At 38.7% G+C, this 27,900-nt stretch overlaps 2 protein-coding genes across 10 annotated transcripts in view; one reads left to right on the top strand and one right to left on the bottom strand.

Moving 5' to 3' along the window:
- Positions 1-26,134, top strand: Pdcd4 (programmed cell death 4). Of its 3 annotated transcripts, none has more exons than XR_007977954.1 (13): positions 1-145; positions 3,619-3,723; positions 5,391-5,693; positions 7,202-7,296; positions 8,936-9,049; positions 15,694-15,915; positions 17,256-17,353; positions 18,090-18,204; positions 22,029-22,136; positions 22,360-22,470; positions 23,192-23,331; positions 25,319-25,432; positions 26,000-26,134. XR_007977954.1 is itself a non-coding variant. In XM_052183652.1 (13 exons), exons 3-13 carry the CDS (start codon positions 3,681-3,683, stop codon positions 25,377-25,379), a joined length of 1,410 nt encoding a protein of 469 aa, XP_052039612.1. In that variant the 5' UTR covers positions 1-145; positions 711-818; positions 3,619-3,680; the 3' UTR covers positions 25,380-26,134. The 3 variants fall into 3 exon arrangements, 2 of the variants coding, with proteins under 2 accessions (XP_052039612.1, XP_052039604.1); XM_052183652.1 differs by adding an exon at positions 711-818 and having other exon boundaries at positions 25,319-26,134; XM_052183644.1 differs by having other exon boundaries at positions 25,319-26,134.
- Positions 10,006-27,900, bottom strand: part of Bbip1 (BBSome interacting protein 1) — a 30,582-nt gene continuing 12,687 nt past the window's right edge. For 5 of the 7 annotated variants that reach the window (XM_052183679.1, XM_052183687.1, XM_052183670.1 and 2 more), the window contains one exon: positions 26,133-27,588. In XM_052183679.1, coding sequence (XP_052039639.1) covers positions 27,422-27,588 — 167 coding nt within the window. In that variant the 3' untranslated portion in view covers positions 26,133-27,421. Of the gene's footprint in view, positions 10,285-10,419; positions 10,581-26,132; positions 27,589-27,900 lie in introns of those variants that run through there. The other 2 variants (XR_007977958.1, XR_007977959.1) reach the window with 2 other exon arrangements.

Below are 27,900 nucleotides of genomic sequence, written 5' to 3'. Positions count from 1 at the left end.
GTCGCCCCCGTGTTACTGGGTAGAACAAAACAAAAACAAACAGAGCGAGCGCGGCCAGAGGTGCTCCGAGGCGGTGGCGGAGGCTGAGGAGCGGGGTCGGGCCCGGCAGACCGGAGACCCGGGCGAGCGGCGGCGGCCCAAGGGGGTCAGTACCGTGGGCGCGGCTCACACGCTCGGGCGGGCGGCGTCCTCCTTCCGGTGGCCCCGGGTCGGCGGAGGCTGCCGCACGTTGGGAGGGGGAGGGGGCGTGGAGGCCTCGCCGCGGCGGTCGCGACGATCGGTGCCTGTCCACGCTGGCCTTGGGGCCCTCAGGCCACCCGTGCTCGCCCAACGCCCGGGGCTGCGGGGAACTGTGGGTGCTCGCTCTCCGAGGCCGGGCCGGCTGGGCCGGGGCGCTGCGGCGCGGGCCCGCCCCCTCCTCCGCAGCCCCTTTCCCGGCCGCGGGGCGTGCGTGCACTCGCGGCCGAGGAGCCTCCGGGCGCCCGGCCCGACGCAGTTGGACGCGACGGTAGGAGAGGCGTGTCGACCGGACAGAGATCCGGTGAGGGGTCCGCGCCCTGAGCCGGGGCCTGGTCGCCTCGGCCGGGCCTACCCGCTGCCGGAGGGTTGGGGTCCTGCGGGACAGGCGCCAGTCGGTGCGGGCGCCGGGCGCGGGTAGCTGCCCTCCCTCCCGGCCCTGTGCCAACTCCTCCTTGCTGTCTCCTGCACAGGGTCCCTTAAAAAGGTAGAATACAGCCCTGAGAAAACAAAGCCGAGAAGGGAGCCCCCTCTCAGCGAACGCACGCTGTGTCTGCTGCACGTCTGTCCGCTACTGTAATGTACGTAGAGGGCGTGCTTTTTGTTGTTTTTGCTTTCCCTGAACAGCCAGCCGCAAACCTGCAGATGTTTGGTTTCTTTCCCCATCCCCTTCTTGGGAACTGTCTGTAGCCAACCTCTGTAGCTGACGATCTGCTATGAAGGATTCAAAATGCGGCTCTGGGCTTGGGTGGGGGGGGCGGGTGGATGTGAGGCCTGCAAGCTGCATTTAAGACATTTTGTTAGTTACACAGTTGTGATATTCTTGATTTAAGAGTTCGAGACTTTGAGGGGAGGCCCTATTTATTTGTTTTAGAAAGCTGAGTCTTTAGCATATATATTCGTGTTAATATTTATATCTGTAAGGTGTCTGTGATACCTATCTATCTATCTATCTGTCTGTCTCTGTCTATCTCGTGGTAATAGTAGGGGAAAATACTTGTTACGACTACACAAATAAATGTACATGGTTGCTTTTGCATTATTGTTGTAGAGTACTTTTTAGTTGATTGCAAGTTGCTAATTAATGTGACTGCATCCCAGGGAAGAATTAAGGTCATTTTCTAGTTAACATATGGTCTAAACTTGACTTCCAAAATGTCAGAGTAATTTATCAGGCATTTAGAACACTGGAGAATAGTTAATTTCAGCCTTAATTTTTTTTTTTTTTTAGCTGTGTGCATAGCTTTCTTTTTTCCTCATGGGAAATAATTTTGTATAGATTAGTAATGAAGCAAATGGAATTTAGATTTTTTTTTTTTTTGCTTTGCCTAAGTTTGAGGTAAGTATGTTAAGAATCGTTAAAATAAGAGAAAAAGAGAAAAGCCCAATGAGAAGTGTCACATACTGTCCTTTAGAACAACTGTGAAGCCGCTGCTGTGTCTGTGTCTTGACTGCTTTCATCCAGTTGTTATGGTCTGGAGAAAGAACTATTTTTTGGTTGTTATAATTACTTAATAAAACAGTATATTATGTGATAGTTATTTCCTGATAGCTATTTTCAGTGTCATAATTTTAGTGTTTGGAAAGCAGTATTAACAATTGGTGTAACAAGTCCATGCTGTTAAAAGCAGCTTTTTGTTAACCCTAAGAAAGACTTCCCTATAAGGCACTGTAAGCTCTTGTACTGCATTTACAAGGTATGGATTCTCGTGGTGGTTCACCCACTGTGCTGCTGCTTCTCCTCGCATAAACTACCCTCTCCTTCTGAACCTCTTGAATTGTATGCAAAGGGAATATGTGAAGTACATGAAATACTTCATATAAAATTCATTTTGAATTATAAACGGCTTGATAAGCACTATTTATATTTCCCCTTTATTAGCCAGATACTGCAGAAAATATTTTCTCAAAGATTATACTTGCATCCAGAATGAAAATAACACTTCACAGTGTAACTTGAGTTAAATTCAAATCACATTAGAGCTGACAGATTTTTCTCTAACATGTAATTCATGCATGTGCTTAAGGAAAAGGAGGTTACAGCATTTTCAGCCATGGAAAGTAGTAAAAATTTCCATTTCCAAACTGTACTTGGATTTATATTTGTATGACTCTCTATGTATCTATTTTAAAATTCATTTTTTTTTTAAATCCTAAGTTGTTTAAATTTAACACTGGGAAGTAAGTAGCCATTTTAGACCTACATGTCAGTTAAATCTGAGTAGAGTTAAGAGAGTGGTTTTTACCATATCTTGATGTAGCCTAACAGTTACAACATGACTTCAACATCGGGTGCTATTAACACAAGTTAATAACCTTTTAGAGGAAAGTGATATAAACCGAAAGGGCCTTACACATGTTACCATAAGTTCTGTTACCTGTCTGCTCTCTGCCACAGCACACAAAGGTCTCTCATGTAGGTATTAAACTCCTGATGATTCTTGCTTGTACTTCCTTCAGTGCTGGGATTACAGATGTGTTTTTACCACATCTGCCTTTTATTTGTTCTTAAAGTAGGTCGAGTGTTTTTTAAATCAGAATTTTAGATTATTGAAGTGGCATGCTGAATATATAAATCACACAATAGAAAGGGTTACTTAAACATGTCTTCCTGTTTCGGTACCTCATAAAAAGACAGTGTAATGGCTGGGTGAAATGACAACTGCTTCTGCCTTCAGAAAGTCTCTGATGCCAAAATCAATACATGAAATATTCTTGATTAGTCAAAATTGTTGTTTTTATTTTAGAGTAAATTTTAGTCTTTGTTAGAGAGTTATTCAATATTATGTCCCTGTATGTGGATGTAAAATTAACTTTAAGACTGTATTAAATGTGGGCTGGAGAGATGGAACATGGGTTAAGAGTGCATAATGTTTTTCCAGAGGACCTGAGTTTGGTTCCCAGCATTCATCTCTGTTAGCTCACAGCTCCCTGTCAGCCCAGCTCTGGGAGATCCAGTACCCTCTAAGATCTGCCCTGCACAGCTACCTGTACACAGTGTGGCTACGCACTCGAGGGCGCATACACACACACACACACACACACACACACACATGCACGCAGGATGTGTATGTTTAGGTTAAAAGATATGTATGTTATAAACATTTCTTTAAACCTTACGTGTAAGGGATTCATTGGCACATGCTGAAATCTGATGCATTTTATCTCATTTTTTCCTGTTTTTCTCTTTGACTCAGAAAAGTTTGTGGAAGAGTATTAATTAGATTATTTTTGAAAGTATAGCAATCTCCTAAAAAGGGATTTAGGCTTTATTTATTTATTTATTTATTTTACATTTTATTCAAGTAAGTTGAATTTACCTTAATTGTGTCAGTTTAGAAGATGTTGAACCTTTTTCTTTTCTTTTTTTTTTAAACATAGAATCTAAAGGAAGACTTGCATTTAGTAATTTGTGTAATCAGTACAAGTGGAATTAAGGAGCCATGGATGTAGAAAACGAGCAGCTGCTGAGTGTGAACCCCACTGGTGAGTAATGTCCGACCCTGTCTGTGACCAGGCTGTTGTGCTGTTTATGTGGGAAAATGAGAGTAAAACTTACATTAGCCATGAATAAGGCATCCTAGCTCTGCAAAAAGGCAGCAGAAACTAGTAAAAGATTTTCAGAAGACAAGAAAAGATATTATAATGAAGTCTGAGTATTTGCATTTAAAAGTGATGAGCATTGAGTGTGGTACATGTAGCAGGGACAGTATGCAGTGACTGTATGTTACATAGTAAGGGCTCATACACTTTATTCCGAGGTAATGTGGAAGGCTTTGAAAGAGTTCTTCATTCAGTAAGGGCATGCTTTAGACAATCACTCTGTTCACTTTGGAGACTGTTTTGAAGATGGACGGGAGAGAGGCAGAGACTAATGAAATGCTATAACACACTGTAACACACTTGAGTGTGTTGTTTTGGATCACAGCATTCTCTTACTAACATTTACTTTTGCTAAGACTCTAAAAGGGTTGAATAAATCTGTGCTTTTTAGATTAATAAATTTTTACTTTTTAAACTTAAAAACTACAATAAAGTCATATGTCAACTTTACATCATCATAACAATTATCATAATTAAAATTATGCATCAGTCGGTTTGGGTGATTTGCCTCTGACTTGAGTTACCCTTCTAGAACAAAATTGCTGGAGTAGTAATGAAGTCAGAGGCCTTTCTGACTTAAAACTTGTTTCCAGAGCAAAGGTGAGGTTGCCATGTGAACTTCAAAGACATCTGAGACAGGGAGTGGTCTGTTGGGTGCTGTTGATAGGAAGTACAGTCTGGTAATAGCCCTTTCTTTGAGGCTATAACCAAGGACAGTCACTATAAAAGAAATAAAGCATCGATTGCTGCAGTGGGTTACATGATCATTGTATGACCACTTAGGGTTCCTGTGGCTTGAGTTGTTAGGATGGTTTTCATGGAGAGAATGAGATTAGGGGTAGATTTTGAAGAATTCTGACACTAGATTAGTTGCTAAATGGCTTTTAAACAAAAGACCATTTGGAATCATTTTAGGTGCTAATGAGCCAACATGTGTAGGCTGGGAACTTTTCAGAGAGAGAAATTTAGGGAAATAATTCATGAGTTGGAGATTATGATTTAAGAGCATTCCCTATGTTGAAGGCAGTGTTCAGTATATATTGCAGACTAATGTCTCCTAAGCATTTGTAATTGAACAGGGAATGTTTTGAAAGTAGTTTAGATACACTCAGAACCTTGATTTCCTCAACTGTATGACATGCTGAACTTGTACTGTCTAGTGTAGCCTAAAAAGTATGTTAAACACTTTGTGCAGTTTATCTCTGTTGTATCAAGATTTTTTTATTACCTATCTCTATTTGATAACTCTTTACTCACAAGTCTATAGTTTTATGTTCTTCATACTAACATAGATTTTATAATCCAGGCATGTGTAATAACCTCTTTTTAGAAAACCCTGTTAATTAAATTCAATACCTTCATTTACTTCCCTTGATAATGGGAAAAATAATCTAATTTTCCTTTATTAGATTAAATCATATAAAATTGCCAATGCATGACTACTACTAGCCTAAAAATGTTACTTTCATGTGAAGTAACCAAATTAAATTGTACCTGACATAACAGTAGATACTGGAAATACTTAGCTTGATTTTTTTTTCTCTTTTAAGACCCTGACAATTTAAGTGACTCTCTTTTTTCTGGAGATGAAGAAAATGCTGGCACTGAGGAAATAAAGAATGAAATAAATGGAAATTGGATCTCCGCATCTACTATTAATGAAGCTAGAATTAATGCTAAAGCAAAAAGACGACTGCGGAAAAATTCATCCCGGGACTCTGGCCGAGGCGATTCAGTCAGTGATAATGGAAGTGAAACAGTTAGAAGTGGAGTCGCTGTGCCCACCAGTCCAAAAGGAAGGTTGCTAGATAGGCGGTCCAGATCTGGGAAAGGAAGGGGGCTGCCAAAGAAAGGTTAGTGTGTGCTGTGCAAAGAAACAACTGGAAGAACCCCAGTTCCTGTGCTAGGAGTCCCTTGTTCTAAATGGACAAAAGCATTAACAGTTCTAGGGCTTTATGAGTTGTGTACATCTTTGTGGTAGAGCTGAAGGTCCATACCACATATTTTTTTTAGGTTGATTACTTTTTTTCTTTAGGGTACACTTTCTCTTTTCCCCTCTGCAAAATATAGTAAACATTGATGCTTTCTGTTATGAATTTTATACACACTATGAAGGTGGTCAGGTTTATTATAACAGTTATTAAGTGAATTTACTATGTCCATTGTTAAAAATAGTAACTATGCATTTAGTAACATATATGTAGATCTGGGTCTGTATTCTTTTCAGTTCTGTCTGCGTGAATGCTGTAATAGGTGGATTTATTTCACTGCTGTATCCAGTGCCTAGAATATTGATAGACATTTAAAATTCATTGGATGAGGGTCTTTCAGCTTCTGTTTATAGTAGGATTTTTGTAGAATTTGGACTGGATTTTGAATGGTGTGAGCTTCAGCTATACACTTAAGGCACTGATAATTTAAATGGATCTTGTGATGAAAGTGCTTGGAAGGAGGGAGAAACTAAGACATAGAGATTGAATTTCAGCATCTTCTATTAATGAACATAGAACAAATGCCAAAAGTATGATTATGAAAAACATTTTTGTTAGGGTGACTAGGGAAAGATAAGTATATTAGTATTCAGATAAAGTATAGTGGTCTTTCAGAAATTATTTTGTGACTAGCTATGTAATCATATGAATCAAAGTGATTCGTAGTTATCTGGTTCTGGTCTGCTGCTGTTGGCAAGGATTATACTCCAGGTACAGAATGAAAACCTAAAAAGGGGCAATGGCTTTATGATGGCTTTTTAAAAGTATTATTTTAGACAAACTTGGCCTTGTAAAAATGCAACAGTAAATTGCTATGGACAAGCAACTTGTTGAGTTGAAGTTGTAGTCTTTGGTCTATATACAGAAGTAGAGAGAAACATCTGTCAGTGCTGTTGATTTTTAAATAGCAATTATTTGTTAAAATATTGCTAATTTCTAAGTGTAGTTTAATGTGCACTTTATGTGGAAGAATATTACATGTTAGCGTTATGGTGGTCATTATGGATCTCAGTGGAATGATTTTTTTTTAATGTGTGGAGCTTTTAATGCCACATTTACTGGCCCAACATGTTTCTCTTCTTTCTTTTTTCCTGGTTCCAAGAAAGGTCAAAACTTAGAGCTTTACTAGTGTCATGTTCTGTGATATGGCTGTTGCTCAGATTAAAAAAAAAAATAGTTTAAAGATTTTGCCTTTGTAGTTTCTAACTAAGTTGACTCCATGCTATTGGAAATGGCTAATCTGGAAAAAGTGATCTAAATAGGAGTTTCTAGTGTAATACTCAACTGGAAAATAATTAGCATAAGAATTTTTACATTTGAAATTATTTCAGATTTCAGTTAATATTTGTGAACTATCATTGAACTTTCAGGTGGTGCAGGAGGAAAGGGTGTCTGGGGCACACCAGGACAGGTATATGATGTGGAAGAGGTGGATGTGAAAGATCCAAACTATGATGACGACCAGGTATCAGCTATTTTTTTTTATATACTCAATGTTTGTAGAATTTCTTGATTTTCACTCATAAGATTGTCAAGTGATAACATGTTCATATATCAGTACTCCATAGCTATGAATATACAACATGTATTGTAATATATATATACAGATTAGGAAAACCAGTTTTTTGATAGTAAACTGTACATAATTTCTACTTGTTTTGGGAGTCGAGGAGGCCTTTATTGACTTGACTAGTGATAATAAAGGAGGTCTCTTGGGTATCATAGGCTGCAGGTATTAGGTTCCTTTTTCGAGTCACTATTTAGCGACTCGATTACTAGTTTATATGCTATTCTGAGGACACATACTTAGTAAGAAATGTCTTAATGCATCATTGAGAAGTTCTTGTCTTTTTAATGGAAAAATTTCAAAAGTATAATCGGTACAATGAACCTACTGGTACTCATCTTTCAGCTTCACTAGTGTCACTGTATTAACTCACAGGCAGTCTCATTTAATCCTGTATCTGTTTACTTGAAATGTCAGTGTTTGTGTTAGCTTGTTTTTTTCCTGTACATTATTCACATGTATGCACTTAGCAGTTTTAACAGATGGATATGGAAATTTTCTAAGAGACTATAAAAATATTTAAAGGCTGTGGGATTGAAATACCTAGTCTTTTACGTATATGCTGCAAATGATATTTTAAGTGACAAATTGTAGATAAATACTGTAGCTTTTCTGTAGAGGAGAGACATGGGTTGGTGATAAGCATCTTACTGAAATTTCACTTGAACTGTTTTTGCTTAGATTTTCAGTCATTATAATATTGATCTCTTATTTTTATTATATTTTGAAAGTTTCTGCTTTTGACAATGTTAGTACATATATAAGAATATTTAATCTTGTTAAAAAGTCATGTTTTAATGAAAATATATGCTGGGATGCCATGTTAACGGTTTTGGGTTGAAAAGTTGGTTTTGTGAGGAATATAAAAGTTAACATAAAAACTGAGATGGCTTAGTAAGTAAGGTGCTTGATATGCAAGCGTGGAACCTGAGTTTGGATTTCTAGCACCTGCATAAAAGCTGCATAAAAGCAAAAACATGGTGGTACCTATCTGTGATCTCATTGTTGGGAAGTAGATACAGGTAGGTTCCAGGGCTTGCTAGATGGGAGCCAGGTTCAGTGAGAGACTTTATCTCAGAAAATGAGGTGAAAGGGACAAGGAGATGGCTGAGGAGGGAAAAGCACTTTATGTACAAATTGGGCAACTTGAGTATAGTCTCCACAGTCAGAAAACCATATCAAAGCCAGCTACAGTGGTGCATCTGTCATCCAGTACTTCAGTGGGGACATAGGAGGTGGAGCTTGACCTCTGGTCCCATCCCAGCACATGCATGTATGGCACATGCTCCCCCTCCTTACCCAAATAAGTCAGCATGAAATAGAGAGTCTGGGAGAAAATCATACACTTGCTGCAGTGAGTGGGTTTAGTTTTATAGCTTGTTGAGGGTTTTTTGAAAGTGACTGCATACAGACAGTGTGTAATTAAAACAGGAAGCATATTTTTATCTTGCCTGACTGGTGATCACTAACCAGCTGAACTATGAAACTATAATTTCAGTTTATCTGAATATTTAATTTATAATCCCCCTTCTTTCAGGAGAACTGTGTTTATGAAACTGTAGTTTTGCCCCTGGATGAGACCGCATTTGAGAAGACTCTAACACCAATTATACAGGAGTACTTTGAGCATGGAGATACAAATGAAGTTGCGGTAGGTTTTAAGTTGCAGGGAGAAAAAACACTGTTATAAATAAAAACTGTGTAGAATGATTTTGGTTCACTCTGGATAAATTTATGTTTTTTTCTTTTGTAACGACAATAAATTTCTCAACCAAGAAGGGAATGCTTTGGGCATGGTGGTTTATGCCTAAAAATCCCAGTACTTGAGAGGTAAAGGTAGGTAGGACAGGTCTGGATTTGAAGCCAGTCTGGGCTACATAGGTCTTCAGAAGAAAAAAGAAAAAGAGGGATACAAATTTTTTCCTTAAGCAATTTTTCTTATATATTTTTGGGCTCTGATGACACTTCTTTGCCATTTCCTTTTGGATAAAATGACACAAACACTATTTCTGTACATTTAAAGCAGAAGCATATTATGGTTTTATAATCTAAACAATTTTGTGGAATTTATAGACCCCATATAACCTCTTCAAGGTCCTCAGAATTGTCCAATTGCTTTGAATGAGATTAAAATATATCTGTACTCTCCAGAAAACAACATTTATACAGAGATTTGGAAAAGAATGTATGTGGGCACCAAGAGAATCAACCTAAGTTTTGAATCATAGTTTGTATGATGATAATTAGTGTTTGTAGTAAATTGTTCACAAAGTAAATCTTGGAGGGTAAAATAAAGTGCCTGGTCTCATTAGAATTATGGGCCAGAACTGTAAGTAACAGTTACTAATGGGAAGTCATTTATAATTCTTAAACTCCAACCTGGACTTTTGATTTTTTTTGTTACATAGGTTTGGTAGCTTTCGATTTATAGAATTACAGTATAAAACAACTAATTGTTTATTGCATACTGTTGTGTGAAAGACTTTTTCTGGGGATACACAACCCATACACACATCTTCTCACTCCAGATAGGGAATCCATGACAGTCCAAAATATAGATACCTCCAAAGTCCAGTTTGTTGAACCAGTGAGTTTTATTTACAGGAATATGGATGGGGAGTTACTTACAGGAACAGAAATGACACAAAGACATTTGCATTACCAAAGCCCACTCCAACTTGAGTGAGAGCTCATAAAGCTGGGAACCTGCCTGAAGCAGGCAGGTCAGCAGGTTGGCGAGTGTCCTCCCAGGTGCCTCTGTGGGTCTAACCCTTGTGTAGGCAGGATGTCTGCATCCTCCAGGTTGCTGGTCTGGTCACACAGTTCTTGGGGGCTGTTCCCTGTGAGTCCTTGCAGCATGGCTCTGCTCACTCTGGCAGGGAGAGACTTAATGAATCTGGTCAGTTTCAGGAACTTTTCTCAACTGTTTACCTTCCTGCTTAGAAGAACTTCCCTACAGGATGGACTATTTTAGTCTTAGAGGAAACTTTATAGTGCTCTACCCATTACTCCTGTACTTACATTCTTTCTGGCTTTCTGTAGTGATCCCTGAGCCTTAGAGGGGTTGACTGTGGATCTCCGTCTGTGGCTAAGAAGTATGACACCATAATATGCCACACTAAGTCAGTTGTTCTTAGGAGCTTCACCAGTGGTTATGGGTTGAGCCTGATAACAACAGCAATCTATAGGTGTAAACACATGTTTAGAAGTCAGTTTGACAGACACATTACATCCACTTAGAAAAACCATATAGGTTGCTTCCCCACTGGGACCTCCTCAGCCACTGGGTTTTGTCCTAGTTTATGGTAGCAGAGGTGAACTCCCTTATGTGGTGAAGCTCTTGATTCTAGTTGGAAAACTATTGGCATGACACATGATATCTGAGCCACTGTTGTACAAGCTGACACATGTGCCTAGCATGTTGGTATTTCAGCACACAGGGCCCATAACCCAGCAGGAATGCTGGTGACACTTCTCCACCAGCAGCCTGCATGACCACTTCTGGCACTGTGAGGCCAGCCTGCAAGTTGGGATTTACATTTCTGCTCCAACTGAATTTCTCCAAATGCTATAGTCAGAACATGCACATGCAGTCTTCAGCAGCAGAGTCATACCATCTAGTGCTGGGATATAACCAAGAGCAGTAGAAAAAGCTTTTCTAATTTGTGGGGCCTCATGGGCTTCCCTAGCCAACAATTCCTAAGGAGATAGCCCTCTCCTGGTACTGGGGTATTGTAGCTTCTGTGAGTGTCTTTTTCTACCTCTGTAGGGAACCACTGGATTTAAACTCTAGAAGATGGTTCAGTTACTGGGGTATGCTCAGCAGCTTCAGACGACATTGGTCCTAGGGCAGCCTTCAGAACATTTGTGCTGGGGCTTGCATATGCCACACCTCACTGTTGTAGATATGCTGCCACCTTTATAGAGCTGGTCTCTGTGCTACACCAGAACTCAGTTTGTCCAGGTGGCCTTCAGTCCAGCCCTTTTTGGGGCAAGCTGTTCTTTAGTCACTAGGGAGTTCTAGGTTCCACTTGCTGCAATACTTTAAATTCAAGTAGACAGTTGCAGTTCTTTGGCTTCTGTTCCTTCTCTAACAGACCCAAACCCTACTGGGCCTTTGCTCAGGCTGCGTTTACCATAGCGCCCAGCTACAGCCTTATCAAATCTGGTAACTTCTGACAGGAAGAGATACTGGATTAGTGGGGGTATATAGCTGTTTTTCTGTCCTACAGTAATCTTAGCCTGCTCAAAGCCACTTAACCTTTTCTATGCCAATCCATGTAACCCCTTTCATTATCAATTTATACAAAGGATGGTCAGTTTGGTCAGGATGGGGTATGAAAATCTGCTATTATCCCAAGAGCTCCCCAAATGCCTCTAGCACCTTTACATTTACAGGCATAGTTTGTTATAGGATTTTGACAGTAATGTTGTCAGGTATCATATGTGTCTTATCATACAAGACCATAATACTGCCAAGAATTTTAACCTGTGCCTGGCCCTTGCATTTGTGGACTCATCTGCCATCTTCATTGAAGGGACAGGATTGTCTCAGGATCCCCAAGACCAAGTTCTATAGAGCGACAAAGGTCAGGGAATAAGAAACAAAGACAGGAGGGAGAGGGAGAAAGGAACAAGAGGAAGGGGGAAAGAGTGGTTATCTGGAGGGTGAGGAGCGGGACAGTGATGACAAAGGACACACTCTGAACAGTGGAGACAGATGTGGCCCATAGCAGATGGCAGTCTACAAAGGTAAAAAGGGAAACTCCGTGTTAGGGTGAGCTGTTATTTGGGCATGTTAATTAGGTAAGCCAAAAGGGCATTTTGATTGATAGCTGGACCTTGGTTGTCAGCCTCAGGAGGAGGAAGTGGCCACAGGGGACCAGACCGTGGTGGTTAGCTTTTGGAATGTCATCTAATGGTTTTTAATAAGGCAGAGAGAACGGGGGAGCAGAAGGGCAAGGCCTGCCAGAGCCATGTTGGCCATGTCTGGACTGGAGAGTCTCTTCACTCATTCCTTTAGATGCACCTTAGGTCCACTTGTTGATGTTCAAAAACACTCAGAAGTTCACATTATATCAGCTGTATAACACATTTTCTAGAGAATGGGCAGGACAAGACAGCCCCCTGATGACCAAGCCACGGCAGGGGTGGGGGGCTGCAAAGATAACCTTGGCGAAGCATTTGGGAAGTCTGTTTAATCTGCTTTGATCAAGTGTCAGGTGAGCGTAGATTTACAACTAAGAAGATGTTCTAAAGTGCAATGTAAACAAGGTCCATTACAGAAAGGCTCTATGCTTCCTCCACAGATCAAGGTTGGGTACCAAGTGCGGATAGGAGACGCTAACTTCATTAGCTGTCTGTAATTCTCAGTCATTCTCTCTGAGCCATTGTGTTTCCAATCCTGGAGCTCTTCCACAGAGTCTCCCTACATTTCTCCAAACCTGATAGACTCAGTAACCTGACTCAGTCTGCTCAGACCTGCTCATGGCTGAAGGTGAATGAGGCTCTGCCCTCTCCTGCTGTACCTGAGGGCTCCCTAGGTCAGAGTGGCTCATGGTTGGCATGGTGCTGCAGCCTCTCCATTCACCATACTGGGCTGTTGGGGGACTTCCTGGCTGGGCAAACCATCTTCACTGCTAGCATATCCTTTTGCCAGAGGGAAATATGCCCTTCTTACTCTCGGGATAATTACCACCCCTGGGGCAGGCTTGATCATCTTCACCTGTACTGTTCTCTCTTGGGTGTCTTCTGCACACTGCTCCTCAGGCTTTAGAGCCATCCAGAAACCCTTTAGCACACAGTAGGCTTTCTGTCAGTTTTTTCCTTGGGAACTCCAGTGAGACCCAAATCCTGCCACATCTGTCTCTGAGTGACCCAGAAATCTCTTTCTCTGCTTTGTCTTTTTCTTACCTACTGTAGGGTGCTCTCTCACATTCCAGACTCTTTACATCTCCCTCTAAGTCACTGAGGTCTGTCAAAGCCCCTCCTGCTTTATAAAGATCTTGCCCCACCAAAGGGCTCAGCAAAGCTACTAAAGCTCCACACCAGCCCGGAGGTCCCTGCTGGATCAGCCTTTCCTTTGACGCCTCTGTGAGCACAGTTCTATCTGACCCAGGGAACCAGGTTCAGACACAGCTCCTCTTGAACTCCTATTTCCAATAGCACCTTCCAGTTCCCAATGTTTATAGTGTTATAGTGTTATGTTATAGTGATCTCAGACAGAGATCACTAAGTGTTCCTCATGGCTTTATTTTTTTTTAAAGATTTATTTATTATATGTAAGTACACTGTAGCTGTCCTCAGACATTCCAGAAGAGAATGTCAGATTTCATTACAGATGGTTGTGAGACACCATGTGGTTGCTGGGATTGAACTCAGGACCTTGGGAAGAGCAGTGCTCTTAACCACTTATCTTTCCAGCCTCTCCTCATGGCTTTTATAAGCCAGCCCACCAGAGACTGATTCCATCCCACTGTCTCAGGCCATGCTGCCTTTGCCCTAAGGATGGATGGGAAGTTACATTACTTTTTCTGCCTCCACAGCTGTCTGATGGATCCCATCTACCCCTGTGTCTCACAGGCTCATAAGCCAGGCTGAAACAGGCTCTTCTGTTACTTATTTAAACTTCCCTAATTTCAGCAATTCAAGTGCTGAGTGATTCTTGAATACCTAGTTTCTTGCATGGGACTGGCCATATTCTGGATCATAGATTTTCCCTTTTATTCTGTTAATGGTTGGACCTCTACAGTATCCTCTTAATGCTTTTTACCACAATCTTTCCCACTCTGACTCTCCCTATGGCTTCCAAGGTCTCTGATCCCAGGAAGGGCTTCTGGGCATGCATCTAACTTGCTCTTTCTTTTCCTTCTGTCCCCCAACCCTTAAGCAGTCACCTCATCTCATCCTTTTGGTTATCTAATTTGCCAGATGAGAGGCTAACACGGAAGATACTGTCACATCTCTGGCTTGTTGCAGTTGCATATTTTTATACAAACAGGTTCCTGCTTGGCAGCCATCTCGGCCTCGGTGCATTTCTAACTCTACATGAGAATAGCAGGTGACCTCCGCTGCTCCTCACCTGCCATCCCCACCTGTGTGCACTAATCTTAAAGACATCAACTTTCCTCCAAACCAGTGGTTCTCAAGATTCCTAATGCTGTGACCCTTTAATGAAGTTCTTCAAGTTGTGGCGATGCCCTAATTATAAACTTATTTCATTGCTACTTGTAATTTTGCTAGCACTATGAATCATAATGTAAATATCCAGTGCTAAATTTTTAACTGTTTTCAGAGCATCTCCATATCCATATAATGGACCCTATTTATCAAGCAGGCATGCCACCCATACCATAGAGACAAAGATTGCCATCCTGGGTTTTTTTTCACACAGATATTACTAATTCTGATGGCTCAGTTTTAGTTGCATGCCTCATAACAAGAGCCATGCAACTTCTAGCACATAAACATATCCAAACGCACACTAACACTCTACATAAAGGGAAGGACAGCTGGGTTAAAGGTCATTGACCAGATACCACATACAGGGTTGTGAAAGTCAGCATCTCCTAGTTGTATACCATGGTTTAAAAATCCCAAGGAAACTTTAAAAGTAGGCAGTGTTAAGTAACCAAGTTAGAGTTGGAATCCTGAATCTATACAACTGCAAGGATTGGATTATTTTGAGCATTAAATGGGGTGGTATAATGCCTGATAAACTTGTTGCATGGTTAGTAAATATTAGGTACTGTTGTGCTTTAATGGACAATTTTTATTCCATCATTTAAAACATTAATCCAACTTAAACACTGATGATCCCACTTTATGTTCAAATGAAAGAATAAGGCAAACATTTATTTTTAAGAGAAGGCGAGGTCTTCCTATGTAGCTCTGGCTGGTTTGGAACTCTGTATAAGATCAGGTTGGCCTTTGCTTGCTTCTGCCACTCTAGAGCTGGGACTGCTACCAAACCCAGTCTTCAGGAGAAAATATTTAGAATATATAAACAGTTTGTAATATAAAATAAACTTCTCCACAAATGTTCATCAATTATTTGTAGAAATAATTTGAGTAGATTGTGAAGTAGAGGATTCATTAGTTGTTGTTGAATGGACTGTTCTCATTGTTCTTCATATCCTCAATGTACTGATGTTCAGGCAGATAAAGCTTATATCACTGTTGTAAACCTAAATATGACTGCTGGTATTTCAAAAGATGATGGAGGGAGCTGTAAAGCTAGAGGAGAAGCATGACTGAGCTAGAGAGACAAGTAGTCATTCTCATTCTTTCACACAGGAGATGTTAAGAGACTTAAACCTTGGGGAGATGAAGAGCGGTGTGCCGGTGTTGGCTGTGTCCTTAGCCTTGGAGGGGAAGGCCAGCCACCGGGAAATGACATCCAAGCTGCTTTCTGACCTTTGTGGGACAGTGATGAGCACAAATGACGTGGAAAAGTCATTTGACAAGTTGTTGAAGGATCTCCCTGAGCTAGCCTTGGACACTCCTAGAGCACCACAGGTTTGTGCCATTTTCTTTTCGCTCCTTCCTTTTGTCTCCTACATGTACAAGCTCCTAGAAATTACAGCAGTTGTGAGGGAATGACCCACAGTTCTTACCATATGGAAATAGCGCTGCACATTTTTAGGTCTTTTCCCCAATTTTTTTTTTTTAATTTTCTGTACTTTGTATTAAACCAAGGGCTACCCACTTGGTGGCAAGTGCTCTACCACTGAGCTATAACTTACCTAGATCTTGATGAAATTAAAAGAACCTCTTTTTTTATCCAGCTCTGTATAGATTTTAGGTCATATATAATACATGTATTTTCTGCTCATAGATTTATTATGTGAACATTATTTTACTAGCTAAGAATTTTAAAGATACTATGTTGGTATAACAGATATTGACTTACTTGAGTGGGATTTTTTAAAAACAGTTCTATCTGTTCCCTTTTGTAACTTTGAAAACATGTAATTGCTATTTATTAACATTTGCATAAAAATTGAATTTATAGAGTTTCTAAATATTTGTGTAACAGTTTCTATGAATCAAAAATGGATTTATTTCCCTTCCCCTTTATTTATATATACTTAAAAATGGTCATCTGAGTTCATATTAATTATAGAATTTTTGATGAATAAAATCCAAAATGAAGAAAGGTCACGAAAGAACCTCCACACAAACCTTTTGATAACTATTTTTTTATTTCTAGTTTTCTTGTTATTAGTGTCATTTTGCCTTTATTTAATTAGAAAGTAGAACTGTCCCGCATACACTGTTTTGCAGAGTTGACTTTCCAGTGCCCCATGGTGCACCTTGCTTTGTATGCCCTGCTTGTGCATACTTTTCTCCTGGACACTGGGAGTTGCTTCAGATTTTCTAATGACCCTTTATTTGTGCATAACTTTTATCTACAACATATTTTATAGTTAGTTGAGAATACATGGGTATTGAAGAAGAGAGGTTTTTCCTTGACTTTCAGGTCATTTTAACAGATATTACTGAGCGTGTGTTGAGAATTAGGCAGTGTGCAGAGTACTGGGGATTATGTAGTGAGCAAACAGAGGCGCCTTCCCATCCTGATGGCATGGACTTGAAAGTCACACTAATGGTAAAGGAGTGTGCAAGGTGGAGGTCAAGGAGAGTGCCTGGTGCAGGGCGTACAGGGCTTCTGCACATTCCTGCACCTGAAGGGCAGGATGAAGGAGTGTGCACCATGCTTAGCACACAGATCCCTCAGCATGTATCTTAGGTATTGAGTGTGTAATTAGACAGGTTTTATCATTTATGCATTTCAAAATTATGTCCTAATAAAGATTTTAGTTTTTTTTATATAGTTCTCTTTTTTCTTATTATAGTTGGTGGGCCAGTTTATTGCTAGAGCTGTTGGAGATGGAATCTTATGTAATACCTATATTGATAGTTACAAAGGAACTGTAGATTGTGTACAGGCTAGGTAAGTAAATTAATTTTTTCTACTTAGAATTCCAAAAATGAGAAATTCTACAATATCCTGTAAAATGGCATGCACATAAATTAGACATTGTGAGCATGTATTTGTCCTTATGTGTTCTTTATTGTTAAAAGATGTTGCTGTGGTATAACAGGAAGGGAACAGTAATAAAAATACAGAAGTTCTGAATTAAATTATGAGGTTCCCTTTTTGTAAGTCTCCCTTCTCTGGGCCTCAGTTTCCCTGCTTGTAAAATGAAAGCATTGAATGTGTAGTGTCCATGGTACCTTCTGGTTTGGACAGTTCTTTTGGTTTAATGATTAGAAGCCAAACTCATTGCTTGACGTTTCTAACCTTCCTGGAAGCTGATTTAGACAGCCAGACCTCAGGCTTCCCCAGACACAGATCTATATTAGGTCATGGTAGGAAGATCTTCCTGGGTGGGAAGATGTGAATCAATATAAAAGTTATATGTGAATTTATGTTCCTTCCTGGTTACATAACCATTATTTTACAATGTATTTTGATGAGAAGTGGTTGTAAAAGAATATGAGAATGTTAAATATTTTTAAAAATATCTAATTTTTATTTGAAAAGTTATTTTCAAAACTACTTATTTTTTGTTACATTAAAGTTGTCAATACATACAGTTTTGCAAACTTTATTGATAAGGTGGTAAACATCAGGCATGTTTATGTATTACAATGACATTTTTCTTCTTTTTTTCTGTCTTTGATAGAGCTGCTCTGGATAAGGCTACTGTACTCCTGAGTATGTCTAAAGGTGGGAAGCGTAAAGACAGCGTGTGGGGAACCGGAGGTGGGCAGCAGCCTGTCAATCACCTTGTTAAAGAGGTACTTACTGAGAGTTATTTGCAAGAGAAAACAACAGAAAAAGTACTAATGGTATTTTTGTGGGCAGGAATTCAATGTGGTCATATATTTGCAAGTAAAACTCTGAATTGGAAAAATTAGGTAATTGTTGCTGTTTTATCCTGTTTTTGTGATTTAATGGCATGACTATTAGATTTTTCATGAATATAAGAAGTCTGTCTGTGAATGTCTAAGGAATGAGTGATTATAAGAAGTGTGTGTGTGTGAACTCTAATGCCTGATATCTTTTTTACGGTAGTATTTAGTCTTAATACTAAGGGGAGATTATTTGTAATTATTCAATAAATGTTATTTATATGAGCAATTTGAGTAATCCTGAATTATAAGGTAGGAATGATGAGCATCAGAGTGGATCAGAGTGGCAGAGCTTCACAAGGATGAGTACTCTGTTTGCTAAAGAAAATAAGTAATTGAGTTATTTCATTAAAATGTGAGATGCTCTTCCTGTGGATTCTCTCTTGTTCTGTAACACGTGGAAACCTGTGATGTCTAACTGCAGATCTCGAGACTACAGGCAGGAGCTTTGGAGCTATGAGCTGGCTTTAGTGCTTTCCTTCTCTTCTCATTTTGTTTTGTGTTGTGTATATGTTCGTGTGTGTGTGTGTGTGTGTGCGTGTGTGTGTCTGTGTCTGTGCATGTGTGCTTGTTTCTAGAGGTCATCCTCAAGTCTTATTTCTTAGAAATGTCACTTTATTTTTTTTGAGACATTCTTTCACTGAGACCTAACCTATGAGCTAGGCTGGCTGGACAGTGAACCTCTATTACTGAGAAGCATCCCACACCCAGATGTTTACATGGGTTATGAAGGTCAAACTGAGGTCATTAAACTTGCATAGCAAGCACTTAATTGACTGATTGACTAATTAGCTGTCTCCTCAGTCTCATTCATATATGTTTGTGTGTATACGTATATATGCATATATATGCATATATGTGTGTGTATATATACGTATATATATACATATATATATATAAAGTGTTAAACAGTTCAGATGGGTAGTTAGAGAAATTACCATTTTTGCTTTTACCTATGTTAGAATAGACATGGTAGGTCATGACTGCAGTATCTTTTAAAAATTTGAAGAATTATAAGAAAAAAATCTAAACGTGTGTTAAGATGCTAGGGATATTAGACAAGGAAGTAAAAGGCATCCAGGCTGGAAGGAAGATGCAGAAATAGCTCTATTCTAGATGAAGTGATATGTAGATTAGAGGATCCATGTGATTTCACAAAAGAACTCCAAAAACCCAAGCTACACTCTTAGCCAATAGTTTAGCAAATTTCCATAAAACAAGATCATTATGTGAAATTCAGTTCACCATACTTTAAGACTGAATGAACAGTCAAAATGAAAATCATAATAGCATAAAAATAGAACATGATGAAAATAAAGGAAATTCAACTTATATACCAAAATAAGATGCTACATTTATGGAGAATTAGGCAATGTTATTAATATGGTAATATTCTCTGAAGGCTATATTTTGAGGAATTAACAAACTCTTAAGAGTATGTGAATAATCTTTCAATAAAACGAGACTGGAAATAAAGCCAACAGTATATGACATTGTTTTGCATACTCATTTAAGTAGACGTGAGGGTCAAGTGAAATGTTCATACGGTTTTATAATTTATCATTTGGAAAAATGCATTGAATCTGATGGGGAACATTAATTTCACTTCTTAAAAAATACGTATTTTTTAAAGAGACTTATGTATATGTATGTGTCCTACCTGTCCGTGCAGCATGTGTGTGGAGGCCAGAAGAGGGCTGTGGATTCCTTGGAACTGAAGTTAGGGGCAATTGTGAGCCCCTGTGTGGGTGCTGGGAACTGAGTCCAGCTCTTCCACAAGAGCTCCAAGTGCGGTTAACCTCTGAGCTGCCTCTTCAGCCCATGTTTCATTTTCTCAGTAGCACAACAAATATAATTTCAGCAACACTTCAAATATTAAATATGTCTTATATTAAAAAATACATACAGTTGCATTATTCTTTGTGTATGTGCTTAGTGAGTGTGTGTGCATGGTATGTGGTGACCTCAGCATATGAGTTGTGTGTTTATGTGCCTGTACACATGCATGGACATCATGTGTCTTCCCACCACTCTCCACTGTATTGTGTTGACATAGGGTCTCTCTCTGAACTAGAAGCTGGTGATTTTGTCTTAACTTAGTGGCTAGTGAGCTTTTGGGATCTCCTTGTCTCTGGCCAGCAGTGCTAGAATTATTTATATACAGCTGTGCCTGGCTTGTTTTCTATGTGAGTGGTGGGCTTTGAACTTCCGTCTTCATGCTTGCAGTGCAGGTACTCCCACCACTGAGCCATTTCCTCAGCCTCAAATACATACTAAAAACAAAAAGAAAACAATTTCTAATTAGAATATAGTTTAGTGGTAAAATTTTACTTTACCTTTTATGAAGATATTATAGATGTTGAAGTAGAGGATATTTAGATAAAATAATTCTATTCATCCAGACAAAATTCACTTAATACCACTAGATACAAATATTCTTTTCTCAGAAAATTTGTAAGGAAGATTATTTTTAGTTGAAGGTCTTTTGCTGAAAAAAAAAAAAACATTCACTATTTTTTTTTTCCTCTAGAGTGATAAATAATAGCCTACAAGTTCTAGTTGGAAATCAGGAATCGCCTCTCTGGCTCAGTTACTGAATGCTTTTATTTTTTTCAAATTACTGTTTTAATGTGTTTGGCTGGGTGTTTTGACTGCATCTAAGTTTGTGTGCTACATGTGTGCAGTGCTCACACAGACCTGAAGAGGGCTTCAGATCTTAATAGATGGTCATTAACCACCATGTGGTTGCTAGGATTTGAGTTTTGGTCCTTCAGATCAACCAGTGTGCTTTTAAGCACTGAACCATCTCTTCTTTTCCCACTGAACATTTCTAGATACCGAGTTACAAATCCTCAGTTACAGAGAAAAGAGAACTGTAGATATTCTTGCCCTTATAGTAACAAGCCCCATTCTCTCTTTAAAAAAAAAAAAACAAAAAAACAAAAAAAAAAAACATTATTCATTTTTATTTATGTGAGTACACTGTAGCTGTCTTCAGACACACCAGAAGAGGACATCAGATCCCATTACAGATGGTTGTGAGCCACCACGTGGTTGGACCTCTGGAAGTGCTCTTAACCACTGAGCCATTTCTCCAGCCCCCATTATCTCTTCTGTCTTTTGGCCTTGCATTGCATTGAGGACATCTTGATGTTTTGTGGCATTCTAAAAGTGATGAGACTTTAAGTTAGTGCCCTCTAGTGGCATTAAAAATTTGTCTATTCTTTTTAAAGATTTATTTTAAGTATATGTATGTTTGTAGGTATGTATGTGCACATGAGTTAGGGTGTTCATGGAGGACAGAACTGCAGGGTCCCACGAGCTGGAGTTACAGGTGGCTGTGAGCCATGTAAAACGGGTGCTGGGACCTGACCTCAGGCTCTCTGCTGAGCGGTGCATGCTCTTAACTGCTGAGCCAGCTCTCCAGCCCCTATATCTCTTGTTTTTAATAGATACATTGGAGCATTATAGTCACAAGCAAGGTCATTCATATCATCAAACCTACTTGGAGATACTAGAGATTCCTTGGAAAACCAAGTGCTGAACCATTTGAAGCCTGGGAGTTCACGTTTAGTTATGAGAAAGTTTTTATGACCCCACTCTGCCTGGTCCCTGTGTTCAATATTGGTACAAATGTTAATCTAGCATTTAAGAAGTACACACCCTTTAAAAATCAGGAATTCTAACATTTTAGTTTTTAAATCTAATAGATCGATATGCTGCTTAAAGAGTATTTACTCTCTGGAGACATATCTGAAGCTGAACACTGCCTGAAGGAACTGGAAGTACCTCATTTTCACCACGAGCTTGTGTATGAAGTAAGGCTACATTCTCACACCAAAGAGGGTTTTCAAGTTTTCCCTTTACACCACAGTAACTGATGTTTTTTTTTAATAATTAAATTTTTTCCTTAAAAATATTAAAGTAATTTCTAAGTTTGTATAATCGCTACATGTTAGAGGAGGGATTGGATGCATTCTTAGGACCAGTTTCTCATGTCAATTTCCAAAACTTATTTACTCTTCTCTGTTCAAATTTTAGGCCATTGTAATGGTTTTAGAGTCAACTGGAGAAAGTACATTCAAGATGATTTTAGATTTATTAAAATCTTTGTGGAGATCTTCTACTATTACCATAGACCAAATGAAAAGAGTACGTATGACATTATTTTAAATATTTTTTTTTGTTTTGTTTTTGGGTTTTTTTTGTTGTTGTTTTTTGGATTTGGTGTTTTCGAGACAGGGTTTCTCTGTATAGCCCTGGCTGTCCTGGAACTCACTCTGTAGACTAGGCTGGCCTTGAACTCAGAAATCCGCCTACCTCTGCCTCCCAGAGTGCTGGGATTACAGGCGTGTACCACCACTGCCTGGCTTAAATATGATTGAATAAGAGTTAATAATTTTTAATGAAACTTTTCTTTTAGGGAATGTGTAATATATAGAATTATGCCTACAGATTCTTTTTTTTTTTTTTTTTTTTTTTAGCTCTTTATATTTTTGGAAAAAACAGTTTGGGTTTTTTTCCTTTTAAAGAATGATTGTTCAGTTTGTGTGATGCAATTTTTTAAAATCTAGATAAAACATTTAAATTGCATTTTTCTACTTCACATTTCTTAAAATTGTGTTGTTTGAAATGTTGGTGAAATTATATTTTTATACAGGATAGTTAAGTGTAGATGGGAAAGTCAGTAGTCAGGGAGCCTGACTTTCGCTCAGAGCTCGTTTGAGAATTTTTAAAGAAGGCAAGTAGACATTATTTTCAAAGTTCAGATATACTTGTTTTCCCAGACTGCACTGTGAGTTTATGGTGGTGGGTTGTTTCAGGGCCTACACTGTTACACAGGTTAACAGTTATATATGTAATTTTGTTCTAGGGTTATGAGAGAATTTACAATGAAATTCCAGATATTAATCTGGATGTCCCACACTCATACTCTGTGCTTGAGAGATTTGTGGAGGAATGTTTCCAGGCTGGAATAATTTCCAAACAACTCCGAGATCTTTGTCCATCAAGGTATTTTATTTAAATAATATGTTCTCATTGAAAAAATACTGAACGCGATCCTTGGGGGGCTAAGGGGGCTAAGGTAGCTGTTCGTCATTCTGGCTCTGAGAAACATAGTGTCTGTCTGTCTGGACGTGACTGGAGGGAAGAACCCTGTGCTTAGGGTTTATGGAGAAACAAGCATGCCCTTGTCTTCTTGTGGACAGGGCTGCCATTTGGAGGGACTAACTTCAATAGCATGCATGGTTACTAGGATGTGCTAAATGTTATCACCAGGAACAGAGAAAATTGGGGATTTTGACTCACAACTAGTACATTGTTTAGGCAAAGTTTGAATTCAGACTTTTTTAGATTTCAAGGTCTAATGTACTCTGATGTGCTCAGTAGTGGCTTCAAACTAAAGGTGGGAGTGATTTTTTTTTTTTTTTGAGGGAATTATATTTGTACTTTTAGGATGTAACATAAGAGCTGAGAAGGGCTTTTCTTTCCCCTTAAAGCTTATAACTGATTACATTATCAGTTAAATATTTGGCTGGAGCCCAACCTACATTTTATAAAGTTTTTTTTGTTTTGGTTTGTTTTGGTTTGTTTTGGTTTGGTTTTTGAGACAAGGTTTCTCTGTGTAGCCCTAGCTGTCCTGGAACTCACTCTGTAGACCAGACTGGCCTTGAACTCAGAAATCTGCCTGCCTCTGCCTCCCAAGTGCTAGGATTAAAGGCGTGCGCCACCACTGCCCGGCTTATGTAGATTTTTAAGTCTGAAAAATGTAAACTTTTGAGTATTTTTGTTTTGCAAAGACGCTCAGAAAAAGTATTTCTAGGTAGGCTTCCCTGCTCTAAAAAGTTTAGACACTAAGATGATAGTGGAAAATATGTAGAAATGTCTGGAATGGAGTTGCTGGCTAGCTGTTGTGGCAAACAGCTTCAGTGAAGCCTCCACCCTGGCAGGTCTCTAGTTCTTCTCTGCTTCATCCTGCTCCCAATATAGTCAGGCCCCAGCCTTTCTGTTCACGAATACAGTAAGTTTCTCTTAGTGCCTTGTTTGCTTTTTAAGAGTTTTTCTTAAGCTTGTGTTTGAAAGTCTGTATCTTTATTGGGGCTTTATTCTGAAGAGTCATTTGAAGAGTTCTTACAGTTGTATAATACCAAAAACTTTGACTTTTAGCCTCTTACATTTTGCTTTTCTGTGCTAAGTGAACATTTATGTGTGATCTTGCATGCTTATGCATGTTGGTAAGTGGAGAGAGAACAAGGGATAATCCTGAAACAGGTTTCTTTGCACTTACTGATGTAGGTTGCTGGACAGTTGTAGAGAAGGGAGGGGTTCTTGAGTTTAAATTAAATGACAGTGAAGAATCCCCAAATGGGCCATATATAGGCTAGAAGAAAGTAGATTGTTCTCTGGTTGTCTACACTCAACATCTCGACTTTACTAAGGCCAAGAAGTTATTAATCAGGTCTTTGGCCATCTTATTTGTTAACATGAATTTGTTCTATGTGGATCTGTGTGCTTATGTCATGGCACATATGTGGAGGTCAGCACAGCTCTGGGAGCTCATTCTTTGACCACGTGGGTCCCAGGATTGGTCATCTGGCTTGTTGGCAAGAACATTTACTTGCTCTGAACCATCTTGGTGAACAAACATGGATATCTCAATAAGTTGTACAGTTGTGTCTTTCCTGTTTGGCTCACCTGCTATCAAATAAGGCAGAAGTAAATGTTAAAGTCTAAGTAAAATGTCTTCATTTTCTGTTTTAACTTTTATTAATAACTCCGAGTAGATGAAGAAAGTTCATTAATAATTATGCATTTATCCTAGCTACTCATACGTATGTTATCTGATGTTTTATAAAACATCTAATGTGTCTAGTATGCAAAAAAAAAAAAAAAAGATTTCAGACACACTGGCCTTAATCAGAAAACCCTTTGAAAAGTGAAGGTTTGGTGTTTTTCAATCAGTCAGATTTTTAAGTGCTTTTTGTTCTTTTCATTACAGGGGAAGAAAGCGTTTTGTAAGTGAAGGAGATGGAGGCCGTCTTAAACCCGAGAGCTACTGAGCACAGCAACTCTTACAGTCAGTCTTAGGTGTTACCAGGAACAGATCTCAATTGTAAGAGTTGTCAGCACAGGTTTTTTTTTCTTTTTTTTTTGTTTTTGTTTTGTTATTGTTTTTCTTTTCTTTCTTTCTTTCTTCTTTTTTTTTTTTTTTTAAAGAATTTGTTTTGGGTACAAGGCATTTCTAAAATTTTATAAACTTACATTTAATGGGATTTTTTTGAAGGAAGTATTTTTTTTTCTTTTCTTTTTCCTTTGAGGGGAAATTAAAGGAGGGACAGAAGAGTAACCACCTAAGTGTGGGATGTTCTGATAAGCTACTTTTCTAAGTGCCATGTTTATGACCTAATCATTCCAAGTTTTGCATTCATGTATGACTGCCACTCCTTTGTTTCAAGGACAGTGTTTTTTGTAGTAAAATCACTGGTTTATTCAAAGCTTTAGTTAGGGGTGAAGTGAAGCTACTAAACCCCTGTGTTGGCTGCTGCTGTGGAAATGCTGTGCTTTGAGAGTAAACACACACACACACACACACACACACACACACACACACACACCCTGATTTTTGTTTTAAAGAATTTTTAAAAAATGAGTTAGTCATGAGACTTTTTCATCTTTCCAGGGAACATATTGATTGGTCTTAAATATTAGACAGTTAAGTAAATGGTGGCTGGAACATCTATTTTTCTACAAAACTGGAAAAACGAACCCGGTTCTACAAGAATGTACAACAAAATAAAACATGTGAAACACTGTTGATTCTTTAGTGGGAGTGCATTTATTTTGTCTTTTGAAACCTTACTAGGCCTTGGGTTCAATCCCAAGAGTGCAAGACAAAGAGACATGTTTGATTGATTGTTAAGACAGAGCCTCGCTCTACAGCTCTGGCTGGCCTGGGAACACTTTAGGTAGTCCAGACTGTCCTCACTCATGGTAGTCTTTCTGTCTGGGTGTCTTGAGTGCTGAGAATAGAGGTCTAGGGGATCAGATGTCTTCTTGTGCTTCCATGGGCACCTGCACACAGGTGGTATACACACAAACATATACATTAAAGTTTCTAAGAACTGTAATGTTAAAAGGCCTTTTAAGGTTATACTAGGGAAATACACATACTTTAATCTGTTTATTAATATAACTAGAGTTTAATGATTGAAATTTGTCAAATATATAAACAGATCTTATCTTTATTTTCTGTTAACATGTTTAAAAAAAGCATGCTCTAAGTACTTAAAGCTTAGATTTATCTAAATAACCAATATATAACTACCAATAAATAAGTTATCTTACAGGGATCACATTACTAGCCTCTTTTATAAAGCCTTGTTACTTAGCAAGGTTTCAAGACCTGTGGTAACTGAAGGTGTCTGGTGACTGCAGCAAATCCATTACATGTATAATTTTCCAAACAGTTCCTTGGCTACAGGGTTAGGTATCATCTTTTAGAAAGAAACACTCTAGTATTCAAACTTTCTGACTCTTTTAGGCTCAAATTACTTGACTTTTTTGCTATAATAAGCATTTTCAGGTTTTTGTATTTGGTACTTGAGTAGCAGTTATGTAATTCTGTCTTAAAATTAGTATAATTAAGAGCTTAGTTCTCTGAGCTTTTGGTCTGTAGCTGAAGGCCTCCTAAAGACCATTAGTTGTCACTGGTCAGGCCACACAGCAGTGAACATGACGGGGTACACAACTGGTTATGTTTATTTTTGTGTAATGTACAAGGCCCAACAATATATCCACATTAGAATTTATTTTCAGATTCAGGTTTCTAATAAGTTCTTTGTCCATAAAAGATGCAGTTAATGTCTTACATTCATAATATTGTAGATATGGTAAGTAAGGTGAGAAATTTATAATTTAAAAACTTTCAAAATTCCATAAAACTTAGTTCAAAGTTTTCCTTTTAACATAAAGCAATGTTTAAACACCCACATTTTGTATTTTAAAATTTTGAATGTCCAGTTTAAGTATTTCTAGCCTATAGATGCAGAATAGTTTCTAATTATTGAACAGTTAAGGGTTAAAATTAGGGTAGTGGTAGTGGTTAGTGGGTTATTTGCTGGTTGTCTTTTTCTGCCATTTCTTGTTGGCGGACTGTATCCTGCGCTGCTTGCTGCATTTTCTCCAGTTTTTCCAGAGTCAGAGATTTTAAGGGTAAGAGCTTGGGTTTACACAGCACCATTGTGGTTACATCTTCCACAGACAACTGCCCTATTAATAAGAAATAAGAAATTAATTTGAGGACAATATCTGGCGGTTTAGATTTGCAACTATAATGTAAGTCTAAAATCTTACTGTCAGTGAAAAAAGTTTCTGTTCCTAGACTGACAAAGCAGCCTACAAGTCACGTTTCTCTACACCCAAGGGTCAGGTAACAGGAGCTGGACTTGGTGCCAGACTCTTTCATTGCTATATGATGTAGCTGTTTAGGCCAAATGTTTAATTGGAAGTATATATACAATATAAACATATAGCAAGGTATAATATTTAACATGAATGTTTTAACTTATGGTTTACTTTGGT

The sequence above is a fragment of the Apodemus sylvaticus genome, chromosome 1 (assembly GCF_947179515.1).
Source record: "Apodemus sylvaticus chromosome 1, mApoSyl1.1, whole genome shotgun sequence".
In the NCBI taxonomy this organism is placed as follows: Eukaryota; Metazoa; Chordata; class Mammalia; order Rodentia; family Muridae; genus Apodemus; species Apodemus sylvaticus.
This window is presented reverse-complemented; position numbering and strand designations above follow the sequence as displayed.

What these genes read in the sequence shown, in the direction of transcription:
- Pdcd4 (XM_052183644.1), top strand. Translation starts at nt 3,681, where the DNA reads ATGGATGTAGAAAACGAGCAGCTGCTGAGTGTGAACCCCACTG. An exon ending in ACACTCCTAGAGCACCACAG is followed by an intron (nt 15,916 to 17,255) that starts GTTTGTGCCATT and finishes TTCTTATTATAG; the next exon opens with TTGGTGGGCCAGTTTATTGC. An exon ending in ACCACGAGCTTGTGTATGAA is followed by an intron (nt 22,137 to 22,359) that starts GTAAGGCTACAT and finishes TTCAAATTTTAG; the next exon opens with GCCATTGTAATGGTTTTAGA.